Below are 13,520 nucleotides of genomic sequence, written 5' to 3'. Positions count from 1 at the left end.
CATAATACATGGCAACTTGATTGTCCGTTCGAATGAGGACTACACGGTCATGAAGAAGATGCTGAAAAGCATTGAGAGCGTTGAAAATCTCCCCGAGTTCCAGCAGATTGATGTGACACTGCCGATTCATAGGAGTCCAATAGCCTTGAGTACAGAGACCATCAATATGAGCCCCCCAAGCGTAAGTTGAAGAATCTGTCGTGAAAACTTTCTGAAGAGGGGGTGTGTGAAAAAGTAAGCCTCTGGATAGATTGGAAGAGAGCATCCACCAGCGAAGAGACTGTGTTAGAGCAGGAATGACCTGGATGTGTCGAGTCAGAGGGTCGGAAACCTGCGTCCATTGAGATGCCAGGGTTCACTGAGGTATCCTGAGGTGAAGTCTGGCAAAAGGAGTCACTTGTACTGTGGAAGCCATGTGACCCAGAAGAACCATCATGTGCCTCGCCGAGATGGAAGGGCGAGAGGACACTGCATGACAAAGATGGAGAAGAGCTTCCAGACGTGTTTGAGGAAGGAATGCTGAGTTGGACCGTGTCTAGAAAGGCCCCGATGAATTGAAGAGTCTGAGACGGCTGTAGATGGGATTTGGGGAAGTTGATTTTGAATCCTACATGTTGAAGGAACCAAATAGTCCATTGGGTTGCTACGACAAGACGTGGAATCTTTGATGAGCCAGTCGTCGAGGTATGGAAATACTTGAAGACCATGGTTCCTGAGAGCTGCGGCCATCACAACCAGGCACTTAGTGAATACTCTGGGTGACGAGGTCAGACCGAAAGGAAGTACTCTGTATTGATAATACAGATTTCCCACCCGAAATCTGAGGTACTGGCGGGAGGCCGGATGGATGGGAATGTGTGTTTAGGCCTCCTTGAGATCCAAAGAGCATAACCAGTCGTTCTGCTCAAGGAGGGGATAAAGAGATGCCAGGGTCAACATGCGAAATTTTTCTCCGACTAGGAATTTGTTGAGCACCCTGAGATCCAAAATAGGTCACAGATCGCCCGTCTTCTTCGGAACAAGGAAGTACCGGGAGTAAAATCCCTTGTTTTGCTGAGCCAGAGGAACTGGCTCGATAGCTCAAGGAGAGCTTGAGCTTCCTGAAGAAGAAGGGCGGTCTGGGAGGGATTGGAAGGATGCTCTCTTGGAGGATGTTCCGGAGGAACTTGATGAAATTGAAGAGAGTATCTATCCCTGATGATGGAAAGGACCCAGAGGTCGGTAGTAACCGTCGTCCATCGGTGGTAAAAATGATGGAGACGACCTCCGATAGGGGGAAAGATGGGAAAGGGCAGAACGACTGAGGTTATGTTCCCTTCTAGACAGTCAAAAAGGCTGAGGAGCCTTAGGTACAGCAGGTGGCTGAGGCTTTTGCTGCTTCTGGGGATGATGCCTCTTGACAGGCTGACAAATAGAAGGAGCCTGCTTTGGAGGAAAACGCCGCTGATAGATTTGAGGAGGGCGTGTAGGACGAGGAGCTGGCTTCGGTCTGAGAATGGAAGCAAAAGACTTCTCATGGTCCGATAGTTTCTTGGTGGCTGCCTCTATAGACTCATCAAAGAGGTCATTTCCTGCGCAAGGAACATTAGCCAGCCGGTCCTGTAGGTTAGGATCCATATCGATAGTACGGAGCCAAACTAGACGTCGCATGGGCACAGAGCAAGCAGTAGCTCGAGCAGACAGCTCGAAAGCATCATAGGACGACTGAAGAAGTTGCAGCCGGAGTTGTGACAAGGATGCAAGAACTTCTTGGAATTCAAAGTGCATACGAGAATCCAGATAAGGCATGAACTTCGGAAGAATGGAAAGAAAGAACTCAAAATAGATAATGAAATGAAATTTATAGTTGAGGACTCTGGAGGTCATCATCGAATTCTGGTAGATGCGACGACCAAATCTGTCCATCGTTTTACCTTCCCTTCCCGGAGGAACAGTGGCATACACCTGAGAAGGGTGAGATCATTTCAAAGAAGATTCAACCAGAAGGGATTGGTGAGACAACTGAGTATTGTCAAAACCCTTATGATGTACTGTCCTGTATCTGGAGTCCAATTTGCCTGAACAGCTGGAATGGAATAAGGAGTTTCCAGACAGCGGACAAAGGTTTGATCTAAAAGCTTATGGAGAGGAAGCTTGAGAGATTCAGCCGGAGGTTGAGGAAGATGCATGGTCTCAAGATACTCCTTGGACAACTTCGAGCCAGTATCAAGTTGAATATCCAAGTCAACCGCCATCTGATGCAGAAAAGATGAAAAAGACAGCTCATCTGCTAAAGCCTGGCCTCGAGAAGGACTCGAGGACATCGAGGCAGCTTGGTCCAGCGAAGAAGGAGACCTGGATGGAGAAAAAGAACCCACCGGGTCCTCGAGGTCCAGAGGTGGAAAAAATTGAAGAAAAGGCTGCTTGCGATGAGGCGAGGCATGCCTGGATGAATGCTTCGAAGAATGCCTCGATCTGTGATGCGAGATATGTCTCTAAGCAGGCCTCGATGATCGAGGAGAACGTGCCCCAGTCAAAGCCCCCAGAGAATGGATAGGGCTGGAGGCTGTGGAACGAAGCAGTGGAGGCTGAGAGGAGGAACCTCGATGCACTCGCAAAGACTCTGTTCCTTGCTTTGAGTGTGAGGATTCCAACTGAGGCATTGGCAAAGAATCTGCTCCTTGCTGTCCATGCCTAGATGCCAGACCAGACTCTCGCAGAGACTGCTCCCTGCAAAGAGTGTGCATAAGATTGAGGCATAAGAGGCGATTCGACCTCGCGGGAGACCTCGGTATGCCCAGGCTGGATTTGTGAGAGAAGCTTCGGCCCCATGGTAGTAAAGAGCTGAATGAATTGCTTCTCTAACAAGGTCTGGAACGAAGCCGGCAAGGATGGATCCGCGTCTCTGCACGGGCCTCGTGTTCCCTCGAGGCAGTGTGAGAGTGCTTGGACTTAGGCACTTTAAGCACCACCGGGGGAATGGGCTGCTGCCCTATCTGACCTGAAGAGACAGAGGAAGGCATCGCAGCAGGCGTCGAAGACAGAGCCGGTACAAACGAGGCAGGTTTGATGAGGCTCGGAGTAGAAGCCGGAAGAGCTTTGGATGAGGTCGAGGGGGAAGCACCCTTAGATGTCAAAGGCTCCATCGAAGACTCCATGAAGAGCTGCTCCCACAGGATACGGCGACGCTTGAAAGCACGAGACTTAAGTGTTGAGCAAGGCCGGCACGATTTCGGGAGATGTTGAGGCCCAAGATACCGAAGACAGCGTTGATGAGGGTCCATGAGGGAATCGCGCGCTGGCACTTGGAACACTTTTTAAAACTGGTTGCAGGCCAGGACATAGGCCGAAAAAGCGCCACCACAAGATCGAAGCTGCGGGGGCTGCGGCCATGAGGCCTGCCCGGTCGAACGAACGGAATAATTTTTTTTTTTTTTTAAGAAAAGAACAAAGAAGAAAACAGCGATTCGTGACAAAAATAACACAAAACCAGAGAGTTGAAGATGGACTTCTCGGCTCCGCGGAAAAGTAAGAACTGAGGAGGCCGCCCTGCGCTGGGCGGGTAGGCACTCGCGCATGCGCAGTGATGGCGACTCGAAACTTCGAGTTTTTTCAAGCAAGTCTGCTTGTGAGGCGTCCGCATCGAGGCTTCGTCGGATGAAGTCACCCACTTGTGAGAATACCTGCCTGCTTGTCCTTGGATAAAGATCTATTTGAGGAGTTCCCCACTGAGAAAAAATGTGATGAAGAGGCGAGGAATTGAGTGTCCATTCGTGAAGTTGCAGAAGACGACTCAACTTGTCCACCAGCTAGTTTTCCTCTCCTTGAATGTAGACAGCTTTGAGGAAAGTGTTATGAAGGATTGCCCAATCCCAAACCTTCAGAGCTTCTTGGCAAAGAGGGAGAGATCCTGTTCCTCCCTGTTTGTTGACATAGTACACGGCGACTTGGTTGTCTGTCCAAATGAGAACTACCTAGTCATGAAGAAGATGTTGAAAAGCTTTGAGAGCACTGAAGATCGCTTTGAGTTCCAACAGATTGTTGTGACACTGACGATACATGCTGGACCAATGGCCTTGAGTACGGAGACCGTCGAGGTGAGCCCCCCAAGCATAGGTTGAGGAATCTGTCGTGAGGACCTTCTGATGAGGGGGTGTCTGAAAGAGCAAACCTCTGGAGAGATTGGAAGAGAGCATTCACCAGTGGAGAGACTTTCTCAACGAAAGAGTGACTGTAATGTGTCGAGAAAGTGGTTCGCAAGCCTGCGTCCACTGAGATGCCAAGGTCCACTGAGGAATTCTGAGGTAAAGTCTGGCAAAAGGAGTCAAGTGAGCGGTCGAGGCCATGTGACCAAGTAGTAACATCATGTGTCTCGCTGAGAGTGACGAAAGGGAAGACACTTTGTGATACAGCTGAAGAAGAGCATCCAGACGCTGCTGAGGAAAGAATGCTCGAGCTGGATAGTGTCAAGGATAGCTCCGATGAACTGTAGATTCTAAGAGGGCTGAAGGTGGGATTTGGGAAAGTTGATTTTGAATCCCAAGCTTTGTAGGAACCACATAATCCGTTGGGTCGCTACAATAACCTGTGTATTTCTTGATCAGTCTATTAGAAAATTCTTCATTGGATTCAAAAACTGACCAACAACTGGTGCAACATTAATTACTTATCCTTTATTGTAGTGAAGTTGCTTGCCCCAATAATTATGTGCCCGACGGGACCCGTTTCGTCTAAACAGGCTTTTGCCCCGGAATCATGAGGACGCCAAAAATAAGTGCTCCCTGTTGGAACCCTTGAGAAAGTCTGTTTAGGCAAAACGGGTCCTGTCGGGCACATAATTATTGGGGCAAGCAACTTCACTACAATAAAGGATAAGTAATTAATGTTGCACCAGTCGTTGGTCAGTTTTTGAATCCAATTAAGAATTTTCTAATAGACTGATCAAGAAATACACAGATTGATGATTTAACCCTATGAGTGAGGGTCTCTTCGTATTGTGGAGTTATCCTATTACCTTACTTCCTGTCTTCTATTTTTTGCGGTTTTAGTCGCTACAATAACCCCCCTGAGATGTAGAATCTTTGAGAAGCCAGTTGTCCAGGTAGGGGAATACCTGAAGACCATGGTTCCTTAGAGTTGCTGCTACCACCACTAGGCACTTGGTGAACACTCTGGGAGATGATGCCAGGCCGAAGGGTAGCACTGGATTGAAAATGCAGATAGCCCACCTGAAATCAGGATGAATGGGAATATGAGTGTAAGCCTCCTTGAGATCTAGAGAACATAACCAATCGTTCTGATCTAGAAGGGGATAAAGGGATGCCAGGGACAACATGCAAAATTTTTCTTTGACCAAAAATTTGTTAAGAGCCCTGAGATCCAGTATGGGTCGCAGATCGCCCGTCTTCTTCAGAACTAGGAAGTAACATTACATTACATTGGTGATTTTTATTCCGCCAATGCCTTGCGGTTCAAGGCGGATTATATAAAAGTTATCCAGAATTACATAAACGTTTACAGAAATAGCCTAAGAGATGTCAAAATAGTTACTTAAGAAGTACCAAAGAGTTGTCGAGATCTTAAGGTGATAAATGTTGAGTAATTAGAAGCATTTTAGAATTCGTTGGGTAGTTAGAAGCATATTACAGTATATTAAGGGTATAGGGAGGGTAGGTGGGGTTTGGGTAGGGAATGGCCGTGTTAGATGGGTTTTAGGTATTTTTTGAAGATATGGTTTTAGTATCTTTCTTGAAGGTTTTGTAGTCTGTGGTCGATGACAACAGAATGGTGATCTATCTGTCCTGTTTAGCTGCTTTGGAGACTATTAGGTTGTCATATAGTTTTTTTCGTTTGACATTTTTGGATGGTGGGTGTAACGGGAGTAAAACCCTCTGCTCTGCTTTTCCAAGGGAACTTCCTCGATGGCACGGAGACAAAGAAGAGCTTGAGCTTCCTGAAGAAGAAGGGTGGTCTGGGATGGATTGGAAGGATACTCTCTTGGAGGAAGCTCTGGAGGAAATGAAGAGAGTATCCTTCCCTGATTATTGACAGCACCCAGAGGTCGGATGTAATGTTTTCCCATCCATGGTAAAAATGATGGAGACGACCTCCTATGGGGAGAGGAGAGGACAGAGGCAGAATGATGGAGGTTATGCTCTGTTTGAGACAGTCAAAAAGGTGCAGCAGAAGGCTGAGGTTTCTGTTGCTTCTGCTGTTGTTGTTTCCTGGGGGATGCTCGAGTGTAAGAAGCTGCCCTTGGAGGATAACGCCTCTGATAGGATGGAAGAGGTCAAGAAGGCTTTGCAGGAGCTGGCTTAGGCTTTGGTCTGACAATGGAAGCAAAGTATTTCTCATGCTCAGACAACTTCTTGGTGGCGGCCTCGATTGATTCATTAAAGAAGTCATTGCCCTCACAAGGAATATTAGCCAGACGATCCTGAAGGTTTGGATCCATATCGATGGAGCGAAGCCAGGCCAGACGGTGCATCGCTACCGAGAATGCAGTGACCCTCGAGGAAAGTTCAAAGGCATCATAAGATGACTGAGTTGTGCCAAAATGGCAATGACTTGCTGGAATTCTAAAAGCCTGTGTTGACCAAGGTCTTTAGAAAAACCAGGGAGTATATCAATAAAATACTTGAAATAAGTAGTAAAGATAAAATTATAATTCAAAACACTGGAGGCCATCATCGAATTTTGATAAAGATGACTGCCAAACTTGTCCATGGTCCTGCCCTCTCTGCTAGGAGGTTCGGTAGCATAGACCCTGGAAGGCTGACTCCTCTTCAATGAAGATTCCACAAGAAGGGATTGATGAGATAGTTGGGAGTTCTCAAAGTCCTTGCAATGTAGAGTTCTATACCTTGATTCCAACTTGCCTGGAACAGCAGGTCTCCCAATTTCGTTTGAAAGTTTGAGATAGAAGCCTGTTAAGAGGAAGTTTGAGAGACTCTGCAGGAATCCGAAGCATACTCATTTCCTCCAAATACTCCTTAGTGTACTTAGAACTAGCGTCCAATTTAAGATCCAGGTCCTCGACCATTTGATGGAGGAAAGAGGAAAAGGACAATTGATCCGCCAGAGCATGCCCTCGAGAGGGACTTGATGACTGAGGCGCCTCGAGTGAAGAACGAAGGTAAGGCCTCTCAGGAGAATTGGTATCCCAGCGAATAGACAGACTGGGATGAGGCACTGGAATCGGCTGAGCACTCAGGTTCTACTATCGGTGTCCTCAATTGAGGAGTTAGAGGCTGAGAAGAACTGGAAGGCCTGGATGAGGAAGGCTTCTCTCTGGAAGAGGACCTGTGCCTCGATGAGGGCCTCAACCAGCGACGAGAGTGCTGCCTGGAAGCAGGTCTCATGCGATGTTGAGGAGACTTTGCCTTGTGCCAAGAAATGGGAAATGCCTTTGGTGAAGGTATAGGGCTGGAAGCTGTAGATCGAAACCCCATAGTGGCTTGGATCGAGGAATCTTGAACCACTCAGCTCCTTACATAGAGTGTGAAAATTCCAGACCAGACACTCGCAAAGACTCGGCTCCTTGCATAGAGTGTGAAGATTCCAGACCAGACACTCGCATAGTCTTGACTCCTTGCATAGTGTGTAGATTCAGCTCAAGGCACAGGCAAGGACTTGACCTCTTGTGAGACTGCTGAGTGCCCTGGGCTGCAGGAAACAGAGCCGAGGCAGGACTGTATTTGCTCAATAACTGAAAAAATTCCCACTCTAAAATGGTCTGGATGGTAGCCTGCAATTATGGATCCGAGTCTGAAACTGGATCACTTGTTGAGGCTAAAGGTTCCAAGGTGGCAGAGGAAGCATGCTTCGACTTGGAGGAATGATGCTTGGGTAGCTTGAGAACCAGCTCCGCAACCGTCTGCTGAGGTATCCGACCTGAGGGACGCTCAGGAGAAAACTTGGCAGATTTACTCGAGGTCGAGGACGTTCCAAACGAGGAAGGTCTGATGAGATTTGAGGTCGGAGTGGTGGAGGCAGGACACCCCGCAGCAGGCCTGACCAAGTCAGAGGTCGAAGGTGTTGCAGGGTTTTCCATACTGAAAATCTTCTTCACTTGAACTCGACATTTGAGGGCTCGAGGTTGAACGGTAGCACAGCAAACGCACAACTCCAGGCAATGGTCAGAGGCTCCAGGCATTGAAGACACCAACAGTGTGGGTCAGTGAGGGAGATCGCATGCTGGCACTGTCTACATCCCTTAAAGCCCGTGACCGGCCGGGACATAGAAGATAGCCACTGCAAAGTTGAAGTCCGCAGGCTGAGGGCATGTGGCAGGCCCCCCCGCCAGTCAGTCGATGAAAATTAAAACTTTTTTTTATTTATTTAAATAATCAAAAGAAAAAACACAGTGACATGGTAATAAAAAAAAGAAAAAACACAAGCCGCGGTGAGAGAAGGCACAAAGTGAACCAAGTTCAGCGCAGAGCATCAAAGACGGACTTCTTGACTCCCGCGGAAAACTGAGAGCTGAGGAGACGTGTCCTGTGCTGGGTGGGAAGGCACTCGCACATGCACAGTGCGGCAGACTCAAACTTCTCATGTTTTCTACAAGCAAGTCTGCTTGCGAGGCTGTCCGCATGGACGGCACCCACATGTGAGAATAGGCTGCCTGCTTGTCCTGGGATAAAATCTGGATATACAATTTGATTTAGCAATGAAATAGAATTCAGTCTTTTAGATGCCAGATTTAGTTTCCAGGGAGAGAGACAAAAGGAAGAAAGCCAAAAACAGAACAGAATGTGCAAGTACTTCTGTCCCAAACTTACAATTCTGACACTTTCTCAAGCAAGGAAAAATTCCACAAAGAGCGGGAACCTTTAAAAAGGCACTAGGAGTGTGGAAGCCACGTAAAAATTAAGGAAATGATTTCCAAGTTAATGTCAAGAACTGAATGGCAGAACAGAGGTTTTTATGTGGGTTGCTAACATTTCTGGCACATTTGTAATATTTTTATCCTGTTACTCCGTCATACTTTTTTTTAGCATTTTTTTTTAAACCATTTATATTTTCTGTAATACAATTCTGTAATACAATTCTGCTAATGTGTTATATAGTAACAGTTCAAGAGTAGATAATGGGAAACAAGTTAAACTGTACCCGTCGTACACCAATTTGGGTGAATCCTTCATACAGACAATTAATAAATCTCAAATAAGATAAAGACCAAATGACCCGTGTATAAGACTAATGAGACCTCATTTAATATTGTGTACAATTCTGGAGGCTGCACCTTCAAAATGATATAAAAAGGATGGAGTCAGTCCGGGGGACAGCTACTAAAATGGTGTGTGGTCTTCATCACAAGGCGTATGGGGACAGACTTAAAGATCTCAATCTGTATACTTTGGAGGAAAGGCGGGAGAGGGGAGATATGATAGAAGTTTAAATACCTACATAATGTATATGTGCATGAGTCTAATCTCTTTCATTTGAAAGGAAACTCTGCAATGAGAGGGCATAGGATGAAGTTAAGAGATGTTAGGCTCTGGAGTAATCTAAGGAAATACTTTTATACAGAAAGGGTGGTGGATGCATGGAACAGTCTCCCAGAAGAGGTGGTGGAAACAGAGACTGTGTCTAAATTCAAAAGGTCCTGGAATAGGCACATGGGATCTCTAGGAGAGAGAAAGAGATAATGGTTATTGTAGATGGGCCATTTGGCCTTTAACTGCTGTAATGTTTCTATATAGTCTGCCTATTGATGATTACGGCTGTAACTGGTGCTCCATGCTGCTCCCTTCCCCTATAAGTCTTAGAAGTACTTTGTACTGCATTAACCCTAGAAAATCACCAAAGGCAGACATCACTAACACTGTACTATACCATACTGCCAAGGCAACATGTGTTCCCATCATACATCCAAAGTTCCCCTAATAACCATACATGGCTTTCACTGGCCTTGAATCAGTTTGCATCACAGGGTTGTAAGAAAAGTTTGACCCTTTTTTAATACAGGTGACCAACATACATTCGACAGGCTGAAATAATCTTGGAACAAACAATTTGCAGAATTATGATCTTTACAATTGTACTAGTATACAAATTGTCCTTAGATGAAGGGATAAGTCAGTAGGAACACATCTGATGCACATGTGAAGATGGCTTGAAGTACTGTACATAAGCCTCAAGGCTACAGGTTTCTCATCTCTAGATAATTCTTACACTGGCATGATAAAAAAAAATATCATCTTGCTGAACTTTGCTAAAACACACACAAATCAAACTATGAAAAAAGCACAAAGGGTCTTCTCAAGCCTTCCTTCCTCAAAACATGCATATAGTGACAGAAAACATTTCACTACAGATTTATTTAATGATTTATTAGTAATGCTTAAAGAAAGCATAATTGTAAGCAGTTTTTAATTAGAGTTGCAACAAAATAGCAAAATTGCAGCCTCAAAAAAACTTTAAAATATGTCATAGCAAAAATTATAACTCTAGTACATAAATGACTTAAGATAGAAAAATACCAAATTCCTACATTTTTAAAAAGCAAATTTATACTAATTTTTAAAAAGGTTAATAGATGAAAATTATATGTGGTTTTCTGTCTAGTGGTCACAGACCTGGGGAAGATACTGTATGCCCTGGGTTGTTACTTTGATTGACCACTGTGGAATATAACACTGATCCAATTCTTATGTTCTTATCACTATTCTAGATGTTTTGAGAAATGAAAAGCTATAGTTTTCAGAGAAGACAAAGCACAAACATGCAAAGAGGACTTTTAGACAGAGGGTAATAAAACCTCTGTATGTAAAAGGCCTCAAAATTAGGTTATACCTACTCGCATGTACAGTAGGTGTGTTTAGGGAAGCATGGAATCACTGTTTACACACATTTTGTAAAATACATGAATACCGTGCTAACATTTACACTTGCTAAGGAACAAATTTAAATATGTGCACCTTCAATGTAGGTATGATAACTACAACGAGCAACGTCATTCTCAGATTTAAAATTAAAAATAACCGGAAACGTCACAACACACTCCAAAAAAGCCCAATGTGTCACCGAGAGACCTATTTATCAGAGGGCAGCATAACAGCAGGAACATCATGTCGTTTGCTCAAACGTCATAAAGTTGCTGCTGATCTTAAGTAGAAAAGAAGGGGGGGAAAAAATTGACCCTGTTTCCCAAACTCAACAGAAGCTGCAGCCAATAGGTTATTACAAGTCCTGCCCCATTTCATTAACGCGCCCAATCATGACCTCCCATATTTAAAGAGCTGTACTATACTCACCTTGTGGCAAATGGCAGCGGTTTTGCTGCTGCTGCTGACTGTCGTGGTGGTAGCTGTGAATGCATTGGGGCAAGAAGGAGCAGAACTTAGTGCGCTCGAGCTAGGAGGATTTGCAGTCTCGATGATGCTCTGGATCTGAATCAACTCCTTGCTCAGCACCTGCTTCTGGTGGAAGCTGAAAGCGGGGTGGTTAGAAGCCATGGTGAAAAGGAGCAGGAACTCGTCCCCTGTCCTGCCGTCGTTCAGCTGCAGCCCGTAGTTATTGATGATGGAGTCAATGTGGGTGAGGGTCCGGCAGAGCACCCCGGCCGCCTCCCGGTTGTCCGAGCTGAGCAGGGCCAAGGACACGAGCAGCCTGCTGCGGACCACCTCGTCCGTCAAGTTGGTCAGGCTGCCCAGGTCGGCGGGGTTGTTGGCCTTGATCTCCGAGTCCCTCAGGGAGTGGTAGTCCTTGCGGGCCAGGTCCTCCAGGCACGAGCCCAGGAAGCGCAGCTCCAGAGGGATGCACAGGTCGAGCAGCCCGCACAGGAAGTCCACCCTCTGGGAAGAGCTGAGCTGCGAGAACCAGCGGTACACGGCGTCCCTCTGCAAGGGGCAGCGTTGCTTCTCCACCATCGCTGCCCGGCTAAGAGGAAAACGAAAAGTGCAGTTAAAAGGGAGCTGGAAAATAATGCACGTGCATGCTGCCCGTTTAAAACCTAACAGAGCTCGGGCTTGGCTGCAACTACATCCTTCTCTCTCTCTCTTTTGAGAAAGGATGCGATTGTGGCTCGGTTCAAAAGTCACAGGATCTGGAATCCCAGCCCCATCTGGCACACTTTATGCATTTTCTCCCATGCTTTAAGAGTCCCTTTTTTGGTTCTTCTCTTTCCAATATTGTTGTCCCGTTATAGATTTTCGCAGCCTTATTCCATATTATAAAGGGAGGGGGGGGGGAGGACTGTTGCTCGTTCAAATGCCCGGTCTGCCAAATGTTTGCTCTGACAAAAAGTTTTTAACGTTACTATCTTTCCAAATAACGCTTCTTTTTTTTTTTTTTTTTTTTAAAAAGTGTTTTAGATGATAAAATATCTCGCTTCCCAAATCGTTGACATCTCAAAGATCTCCAGTCCCCGTTACAAAAAAACCCCCAACAACTGGATTTTGCGCCTCAGAAACGTTTCCTCCAAGTCATTTCACTCTTCTCCATTTTAAGAATGTCTTTCCGAGGTTAACCGTTTTCCTTCATGTGTTTTTCTTTTCTTCTGCTGGAGCCTTCAGAAACTGTCTATTCCAGATTAGTGTTGTGCTTATTTTCTCTGCAATTTTCTTTTCTCCCCCCCCCCCCCCCCCAAGAAATGACGTTCCTTGTCCCAAATTTTTCTAACAAAATCCTCCCAAATACGAATGGTCCAAGGCCGCCTCTGCTCTTCCGAATGGCAGCGTTCAGACTCGCTCTTTTGGAAAGGTCGGCATGCTAAAAGGGCAGCTCGGGTTTCACCTTTGCTCCGAAGAAAAAGAGAGGCAGCCCTTCCCCCAAAACTTGGCTTGCTTCGCCTCCCGTCTCTCCCATTTATTTCCCGTCTCTGCCGGCTCGGCTCTGGAGACCGGGGGGGGGGGGGGGGAGAGTAAAAGATGCGAAGCGTAAATCTCAGCAGTTAGAAAAAAAAAAAAAAAAAAAGAGAGAGAGAGAGAGAGCAAAGGAAACGAAACTTCCGCCCAGCGCCGGCTTTTCCAGGTACCGGCCGCGGGTAAAGTGAAAAGAGACAAAAGAAAACAATCGGATAGTGCCGCTGCTGGCGCTGAGGCCGTCGTCGGCGCGAGCCCTTGGCCGCCCCACCCCCCCAACCACCGCTCAGCGCCGGAGGCGGGGGCGGGAAAGGAAAACGAGCCGAAGAGGGAAAGAGAACGAGCGCGAGAGACGGAGCGAGGCCAGGACGTCTCGAGCGCTTTCCCTCCTCCGCGCGCCCGTCCTTCCTTCGACGTTTCCTGCCAGGACTTAAGCGCCAAAGCGCCTGTCGCCTCCCGCTCCTCGCAACGCTCAATGGATTGATTTGAGGTTTCTTTAACGACTTCGCTTTTGGAAGGGGGGGGAGGGGTTAATGCGCGGTTTCGATTCTCGTCCTCACGCACTAACGGGGGAAGCGGAGAACGAGGTGTGACAACGGAAAAAAGAATAATAAAGAAGAAAAAAAAAAAAAGAAACTAGTCTCGCTCCTCAGCCTAACCCGACAGTTGCTGGGAACGCCGCCCACCCAGCTCAACCTCTTGTGCAGCAGCCGCTCGTGCCAGGAAGTGAGC

The 13,520-nt window shown here is 46.6% G+C and overlaps 1 protein-coding gene across 4 annotated transcripts in view; it reads right to left on the bottom strand.

Moving 5' to 3' along the window:
* ZCCHC14 (zinc finger CCHC-type containing 14) overlaps positions 1-12,876 on the bottom strand; it is a 215,938-nt gene extending 203,062 nt beyond the window's left edge. The window contains exon 1 of one of the 4 annotated variants that reach the window (XM_033941595.1): positions 11,241-12,876. In XM_033941595.1, coding sequence (XP_033797486.1) covers positions 11,241-11,855 — 615 coding nt within the window. In that variant the 5' untranslated portion in view covers positions 11,856-12,876. Of the gene's footprint in view, positions 1-10,904; positions 11,131-11,240 lie in introns of those variants that run through there. The other 3 variants (XM_033941594.1, XM_033941597.1, XM_033941596.1) reach the window with 3 other exon arrangements.
* Between the last annotated feature and the right edge of the window lie 644 nt (positions 12,877-13,520).

Source organism: Geotrypetes seraphini, chromosome 4, assembly GCF_902459505.1.
Source record: "Geotrypetes seraphini chromosome 4, aGeoSer1.1, whole genome shotgun sequence".
NCBI classification, from domain to species: domain Eukaryota; kingdom Metazoa; phylum Chordata; class Amphibia; order Gymnophiona; family Dermophiidae; genus Geotrypetes; species Geotrypetes seraphini.
This window is presented reverse-complemented; position numbering and strand designations above follow the sequence as displayed.